This window comes from Eufriesea mexicana, unplaced genomic scaffold (genome assembly GCF_001483705.2).
Source record: "Eufriesea mexicana isolate 0111107269 unplaced genomic scaffold, ASM148370v2 scaffold1809, whole genome shotgun sequence".
NCBI lineage: Eukaryota > Metazoa > Arthropoda > Insecta > Hymenoptera > Apidae > Eufriesea > Eufriesea mexicana.
The window spans coordinates 562,150-571,245 of NW_016909914.1; the positions used below are offsets into that span (position 1 = coordinate 562,150).

At 31.6% G+C, this 9,096-nt stretch overlaps 1 protein-coding gene across 1 annotated transcript in view; it reads left to right on the top strand.

Moving 5' to 3' along the window:
* Nucleotides 1–386: 386 nt before the first annotated feature.
* The window catches only part of LOC108549003 (WD repeat-containing protein 66), a 28,138-nt gene continuing 19,428 nt past the window's right edge, over nucleotides 387–9,096 (top strand). Inside the window, exons 1-7 of the mRNA XM_017902197.1 lie at nucleotides 387–442; nucleotides 1,460–1,614; nucleotides 1,830–1,945; nucleotides 2,416–2,536; nucleotides 3,288–3,438; nucleotides 3,792–3,955; nucleotides 7,537–7,812. Of these exons, the coding sequence (XP_017757686.1) occupies nucleotides 387–442; nucleotides 1,460–1,614; nucleotides 1,830–1,945; nucleotides 2,416–2,536; nucleotides 3,288–3,438; nucleotides 3,792–3,955; nucleotides 7,537–7,812 (1,039 nt within the window). The remainder of the gene's footprint in view (nucleotides 443–1,459; nucleotides 1,615–1,829; nucleotides 1,946–2,415; nucleotides 2,537–3,287; nucleotides 3,439–3,791; nucleotides 3,956–7,536; nucleotides 7,813–9,096) is intronic.

A 9,096-nucleotide genomic window follows, 5' to 3' on the forward strand; every position in this document is an offset into this window, starting at 1 on the left:
ATTATATTAATATACTACAAAAAAATAATATTACTACATGTTACATACTATGTTATTGCTTAAATTGCAATCAAAAATGAAAAGTTGTAATTTAGTTTTTCTAAATATACACAGAAATTGTTATGGTCCTTCGGACTAAATGCAGATACACCGTTAATTAATTTAACCACGAAGAATCGAACGATCATCGCTTATGCCTGTTCGCACATTGTAATAATCTATAATTACGAGACCAAAGAAGTTATAAATCTTCAAGGCCATGTATGTATTTATTTCTGTTTATTATATTACATTTTAGCTTCTAATTAATATTAATAGACGCACAAATTATTCTGTAGCAAAATACTGTTAAAAATTTATCTGCATCGAAAGACGGAAAATGGTTAATGTCTGCAGATTTCGAGGACGATTGTGTGATTGTTGTTTGGGATACTGAAACTGGGTAATGAAATTTGAAAATATATAAAATGAAGAGAAAATCGATTAGATACAACGAAGAAATTTATATTCCTCGTTGAAATTATCATCGTTCTTTGGTTATACTCAGATTTTCGTTGCTTGTTTTGACAAAGCACAGATTTATAAAGCAAGTTATTTTATTACACTCCTATTTTTTCATTGAGAAACATAGAAATTAATCAAATTTTACAATTGTACATATATGAATTTATGTAGATTTAAAGATGATTGAATTTAAAGATGATGAAAAAAAACAGATTATTTTCAAAAATTCTTTGATCAAATGTAAACCTTTTTCAAAAAGTACATTTCTTTAATTACATATATACAGGGTGTCCAATTTTAATTTATAAATGAACAGTGCTCGTTAACTACTCACTGTATAGAAAAGTGTTTTTAGCAAAAATTAAGTGATTTCAAGGGGGCTATAAGATGCTATAATTACTTTTCTCATAGATGAATGCGTGAAGGAGATATGAAAATCATCTTTATTTTTTTTAAATAGTATTATATAATTTTTAATATACTAATCAATTTAGCTCGTCATTTTTAAGAAAAAGGTACTAAACCACTTAAGTCGATGGATTATTAGTTTACGAGATATTTAATTTGTAGATAATTTTTTGACATAAGTGGTGCAGCACTTTTTTGTTGAAATTGATCCATATTTGTTAAAGAGCTATTCATGTTTATTAGCTTTAATTCCATTTAACGAACGCTGTCTACTTTACAAGTGCTGAGCTCCTTTTCTGCATATTTTCCTGTATAAAACTTGGTAGATTTAAAGCGATTCAAAATCTATTTCAAATTCCATCACTAACGACAAGTAATAAGCAATAAATACAATAGTTAAATCAGCTATAATCGCGCAATTTATTGCGATTAATTTCGGTTAAGCCAAATCAGCTTTATAATTTCGAGAAATTTGGTCAGTCCAATTGCAGTTTGAGAATACAACAAAATATATACTGTAATTAATGTTAACATTACTTTTTTTCAGAGTTCCAGTTTCTACTTTATTCAGCCCACACGGTAACCAAGAAATGACCGTAGCCAAAATTAGTCCAAATGCCAAATACATAGTAACTGTTGGGAATGAACTTCACCAAAAGGTTCAATTGTGGTTGTGGACATACGGAAAAGAGAAACCTAATGGTTAATTATATTGATTGTTTCCCGATAATTTACCAATATTTTTATATGGCTTTATCTAACTATTTTTATATAATATAATATTATGTAATAATTTAGTATTATTGTTACAATTTTTATTATTCACTCATGCTCAAAATTTAATTACCTATTAAATTAAATATAAACTTACAATTGACTGTCACCTGAAAAATTTCAATCAGTATTTATGTTTTTAGCTACTGTAGAGATAACTGAATTCCTTTCGGATAGAATAAAGAAAATCGCTTTCAATGACGATATTTCTGAAGAATTTATTTTGACTGCTGATTACAATGTTGCATTTTTTAAATGGGTTAGTATAACATATTTCAACGTTCTTCAACCAACGTAGAAAGGTGAAAATATTCACTAATACCAGATATTGTTGCAAAATCTTCTATAAATATACTATATATAATGCCGAATTAAATCTACTTTATTAAATTGATTGAAATTGATACCTTTAACTTCATGAACTTTATTTATCCTATATTGTCACTTTTTATGTTGCATAATGATTCATGATTTCATCATAAATAATCCAGTATGATCCTAGATCGTATATAACATAATTATTTATTACTATACTTGTGATCAAAATATTCGTGAGAAAATTCAATAGAAAAACATGAAATAATATAATTTGTTTAAAGCATAATATAAAGTAATACAAATTTATATACAAGGATATATATATATATATTTTTTTCTTTATTTGATAAATTTTTATTGTAAGAAGATAGTAAGAAAATAGTGTTATAAATAATAAGTTTTATCAATTAGGAAGAAGATGAATTAAAATATCACATACCAAAAATATTGGGCAACATACGACGATATGGAATCTTTACTTGTTCTTGTTACATATCGAGAACGCAGAGAGTATTAACAGCAACAACAAATGGTATTGTTTATACGTACCTATTAAACCTACCATATTTTTGCTTAATTCTTTATCTGCAATCTTATTTTTATTCTTACATTCTATTCGTAATGCAATTTAAATTTGTTGATGCATAATAAATTATTGCTAAGAATATATTGAAAAATTAAGTTAAGGAACAATTAGGTTGCAAAAGAATCTTATTTTGTAATATAACTATTATTTTACAAAATTGTCATATATACATCTTTGTGGGTAATATTTATTTAATTTATTTATTATTACACTGTACTGCTATTTTACTGAATTAATTAATAAGTACTGTTAGCTTTTGCTGTTTATGGTACTTTTATGTCTTTTTGTTACAAAGCAATGTTTCTAACCTAAATCATTGATTATTAACCTAGTTATTATAACTGAATAATCTGTAACTTATTAATTATGATCACTTGTTAATTTGGTAAACAGTGTTGGATCACGATTTAATACAATTTGTTATATTTTAAAGAAAACGTTTGCTATTTTATAGTAAAAATACCAATATTACTTTTTGGTCAACCCAATATAGCTTTGTCATAACCTCTTAACAAGGATTACGTTTATGTAACATTTCATAAGTCTTTATGCATTAATTTATTTTTCTTACTTTCACTCGTAAAACATACTGACATAATCTGAAAAACAAAAGGAACACTCCGTATAGTATACGAATACTATAACGACAGAGCTGAATTTTATTATGAAAATTTAATTATTCGATATTTTTACATAGGATATGTTTTGGTATGGGATGTTCCTGCTAAGAAAGGATACAAACCGAATAAGACTAATAGTCAGGATGCAATTAACAACAAGGAAAAAAGACACATTAAATCTGTACAGTTAACGAAAAGCAATATTATGGTGGTATTACATCACGATAGGTATTTAACACTTATAAACATATTTTTAGTGTTACAAAATATTTGCATATCAATCTATGACTTTTTGTCAATATTTTTCTTTATTTTTATCCAACATACTTTTTTCTTCAATAGTATTTCAATATCATAATCTAAATTGTTAAACTAGTTTACGTACCTTATATTTTACATTATATTAATTTATGGCAATTTTCTACGAATATGTCAGAAGAGGGTTGATAGGTTAGTCTGTAATATGTAAATAACAAAATTAAGTATTAGTTGTAAGAGGAACGTATAATTTTTTATCAATTGTTACAATTTAAATATTACAAATATATATAAATTTTAACAAGACGTTGATGTAATTATAGAATGATATTGACGGGGACTGCAGAGGGACGGATTAGTTTTTATGACTGCAATTTAAAGATACTTTATTGGTGTAAACACGAACTTTTAGATTCTATTCGGTCAATAAGTTTCGATCTCGAATCTGCGTTATTAGGTCCCGTGGCTACAGTCAGTGAGTCCGAAAGTAAGTTTCACATTTATTATTATTACAAAATATTTTCGTAAACGTAAGAATACGATATTACATTATCAAAATTGAAGAAAAATTACCCAAATCTTTAGATATTTTATACTTGTTACTTAATACTATTTTATAACATTCATTTAATATTTGATATTTAAGAAATCAAAATTAAAAAGGTTGGTGAATTTATCGATGAATTGGTTCTTCACCGATTTTAATGATCTCGAAATATATTGCGAAAGGTAACATTTTGTGCATCATGGCTATACAATATACAGGGTGTTCAAGAAAAAGGGTTCAAGACTTTGGCACCTTAAAAAATGTATAAGTAACATAGATCCTAAAGTTCTTTCATCCTCACGCAATGGTACCAACCTCTTAATATGAAAGTTGTTAACAGGGCGATAAGAAAAAAATATTATGAGAAAAAGTAAAAAGTACTCGAATAGTTTCCATCTGATCTCGATCTTAAATTGTTCGAGGATACAAACTCTAGATCAAATTCTAGATCACGGTCTAGATTAAACTCTAGCCAGATCTTGCGAAACTTAGACATTCAAATTGGCGAAGTGGACCACTTTCTAAACGATTACCATTTTGTCGACGGTTATTACTTCGAATACTAAAATAGGTTCAAAATATTCTCCTTTACGATATATTTCAAAGTTATTCAAATCGGTAAGGAATTACTCCAACGACAAATTAATCTAAATACTTTTAGACCGTAGGTAACGTTATCGATCATAGTTCTTGCCTTCGGCTTAGGACGAGCTTCCAGTTTTTCATACCTGCTTCTCACGTTTTCACCTTTTCTTCTTAGTTGTGGTTTTTAAACCGTCACCTTATAAATTATCCACTATACCTTAACCTAATTTAACCTAATCTAGTCATATTTATCTCTTTCCTATTTTCTATTTTATCTATTATTTCTTCTACTCTTCTCCCCTCTTTCCGCCATGGTTCTCTTCTTCTTTGGTTTCGATTGTGTTCTCCATTTTCTTGCCTCTCCCCTTCCCCTTCCTCTCACATTGCACTTTCCCCCCTATCTCTTTCCAATCGCCATTTGCCCCAACCTTTTTATTTTCTTTCCTTTCTTTATTTGCCCTTCTCATTATTCTCCTAGTGACTTTTGTGTGACTTCTAGTGACTTTTCCAACCCTTCTTCTCCCCTTGTCCAGACGCATTCTTTTATCACTTGCCATATACTTTCCTCATCTTCTCCATATAGTTTGCATTCTCTTTCTTCTGCACACTTCCAATATTCTTTCACTTTCATATCATTTCCGCACCTTTATCTTGAAATTAGCCTTCTCTCTTTGTTTTTCATCCTTTCTCTAAATATTTTGGCTTCCCTTCTATTATCAGTATTTTGTATTCCCAATTATATTAAGGTATCCCATAAGTTTCCTTCCTTTTTTTGATACGAAATGAATACGCGATATTTGTTGTTTAAGCTTGATTTATTGCGTTATATATTTTGTTCTATCACCTTCTTCCATCTCTCAGAAGTCTCATTATTCCCTCTTTCCAAAATTGCTGTGGCTTATTTGCAAAATATTCCTAGAGGTGTATTTCTATTTCGTTTAAAGATTGGAACTGTTGCAGCCCTAGGACCGCAATGTCCCAGGTCAAGTGGAGGACTGGTTTATGTCCTTACTGCCAGCGTCCCTTGACTTCTATAGACTCTTCATCACCTCGTCATCACCTGGGTAAACCGCAAGAAGGACCAATATATCACCCTTAAGATAGGCACAAGGACCCAAATTATTTAAACTTCCACCACCACAGTAGGACGTCGAAAATAGCACACACCCCTAATATTATTCACAACCAATAGAACGACACACACCCACTCCTTACATTGCACTGACCAATCAGTAAAATAGACGAAACTTATAAAACCACTGACAGAGCAGTCACGTCAGATTCTTCCAAAAAACTCCAAGACGACCATTCTGTCATTATCGAGACGCACCAACAACTCAGCGCAGAAGACTGTCTACAATAGAACTCTCTGCAGTTCAACAATAACCAGGCCTAGCTTTATCAAGTTAGAGTAGGCCGCATCCCAGCAACATTGTCGCAGCAGCGTAAACGGGCCTTACAACCCCGCGAAACTCCCCGAGCGAGTTGCAGTGTTCGGGACGCAACAGGAACCGTTTGTCACGGAGAGAATTTGTTAATGACAGGGACAAGTAATAGTCGAATGGAGCAAGATGTGGGGAGTACAGAGGTTGCGGTAGAATGTCCCAACCAAACTGTAAAGCTTTTCTCTTACAGTTAATGTAACACGCGGGTTTGCATTGTCACGATAACAAACAATGTCTCATCAGTTCGCCAATTCTGGTCGTTTTTCTGCTATGGCGACTTTCATTTTATCACATTTTTGCAGTATTTGGCAGTATTAACAGAATTGCCAGTTGAAGTCATTGAGAAATGATGGGAAAGAAATTTATGGGACACCCCAATACATGCAGTATTTGGCAGTATTTGGCAGTATTGACAGAATTGCCAGTTGAAGTCATTGAGAAATGATGGGAAAGAAATTTATGGGACACCCCAATACTTTGATTCCTTCTCCCTTTCTTTCCTATTCGTTATCACCTTTTCTTCTATGCTTCTTTGTTTCCTTCCCATCCCATCCATCTCTTCTTTTCCTAATCCTCCTTCTTCTAGTGTTCTCTCTCTTTGCCTTACCCATCTTCCTTCTCGTCCTCCACTCTCTTCCCCTTTCCTCTATGCATTCCTTTATCAGTTCTTTTTTGGACCCTCCCGCTTTCTCATATCTTATCGTCCTACTCGTCGCTCTCCATCTCATTCCTCTCATCTTGGTGTTCTCTTTAATTATATATGTTGGGAATTTCGTGAAGGAAATCCAAATGATTAGCGTGCAGAGAAGTAACCGTATTCAGTTATACAGTAATTGTATTTATAAATGTTTAATATAAGTGAAATTTATACAGTTTATGCAATATACAAATAAAACACGAGAGTCTTTTTAATGCCACTGTGGGTCACAATATATAAGGTGTCTGTACTGTTCCTGACTCGAGAGTGAGTGCAGCGAAGGACAGAAGGCCCTTTTAAACCCCAAAAACCCACCCCTTGATTTCCAAAGGTCGGTATTAGTCTGCAACTTCCAAATTCCAATAATATAGTTCGGTGCTGTTTTGTCCATTCCCAGTATCCATTTCGCATATTTTCTTTCTATTTTGTGAAGTCTTTTCCCTCTTCTCCATTCCCATACTTCTACTCCGAATAGCCCTATGAATTCTACTAATGACCCAAACATTTTCATCCTCTTGTGATCTCTCCCAAATATTCTCTCTCCTATACTTCACGTTTTCTGCATAATTATCATCGATCTTCCTTTCCTTTCTCCCGTATGTCTTCCTACTCCACCATTCTTTTAGATTGTGTATGATAGGTATGTTATCTCTTTATCTCTTCTATCTCTTCCTCTTCTCATTGCCATACTCTTCTTTCAGCTCTGCCCTTCCTTTTCTCTAACATCTAGACTGTAGGTAATGTAGTTAGTATAAAGAAACATTAGGTGAGTCTATTAATGTGTCATTTTACAGTTGACACCGATGAAGAAGATGATTTGGAATACGAAGGAGAAATTGAAGAATATCCGGAAACCAAGTTAGAAGACACTTGCGTCGAAAAAATGAAATATATAGAAAAGATAGAATCGATGAAGTATTGTAGCGAGGTTTCATTAATGACAACTATACATTTAGAAAAAACCATCAAGGATTATGGTAAGAAACAGAAATCGTTCAAAGAAAAACTTCACGTGCCTACCGATGCCACTATTGAAAATGCTCCGTTTTATGTCAAAAATTTCATTGTCAGTAAGTGTTATTATATTAACATATTACATAGAAAATATTTATTTTTTAATTTTTAGATGCTTAATAGTACATAGTTAAAGAAAAGTAATTCGTATTTTGATGACATATAAAGTTTGTTTATGTCTTTACAATACCTTAGAAGGAGGTCGTGTAATATTGACACTTCTTGTTATATAATTTTTGTCTTCAGAAATTAATGGAAATCACTAGCATGAATCTCTAAAAAAATCTAGAATACTTTGCATAATACTATTTATCAGTTTATCTCCATTTGCAAAGTTCTTCTATTATCGTAATAATGCATTATATAAAACGCACTGAAATTATACAGTATTTACTACATCTCTCTGATGATAAGAAAATAATCATCTTCATCTGTCTATATTTCTTGTACTTTTGAACTCGCTTTATCAAAATTTAGATTCGCATAAATCAGAATTGCAGAAACTTATCTATATCAAATTAATTATAAAAATTAAAAAATCTCTAATAATGAAATAATCCGGTGTCCAGTAATTCCTCTGTACCGTTGTCGAACGATCGATTTTTGAATATCGATTGCTGTCGTAACGTTGACTCAGAACAAAATTTAACTTCGTGAAACTTCAACCAATAAAAAATGCGATCATTCGTGCAAAGCTTATTATGATTATATTTAAATATATCTTCGCCTCGAAGTTATAAGTTCCTCGTTCGGAACATTAATATAGCATATTAAATTCTGATTATTCTTTTGCAAATTGATAGTAAAATTAATACACAATTTTTCACCTCTAATGTTTTTATATTTTTTGTTAGGTTGTACTAGCGGAGCAGTTGCATTAGTAAAAATTCCAACATTAACGTGCAGATTTATTTTCCAAAATACGAATGTCGCGATTACCAGCTTGGACGCACACCCTCGATGGTATTTATAAACGATATTTAATTAAATTTTCCTTGTTAAATAGAGGTATTATTAATAGTCTGTATTCCGGGATAGAACCGAATACTCGAGTACCTGAATTGTTGAGAACTAATCGATCCCAATTTTTATTCAGCGATATACACATCGGTTGTAGAGGCAAGGGATCGCCTGGAATAATATCGCGATACTTAATAAAACACAAATAAGCTTTATTAATAGAATAACGGATTAACATAATCTAATAGTGACTATGCAACGCTCTAACAACTTTCTTCCAATCAATTTATAAGGCTTATCTCATTCACGCCGGCGTGTAAGTAAGTACTTACCATCGGTGGCTTACACTCGAGTCTTTCATGGGGGGGGGGGGGGGGGGG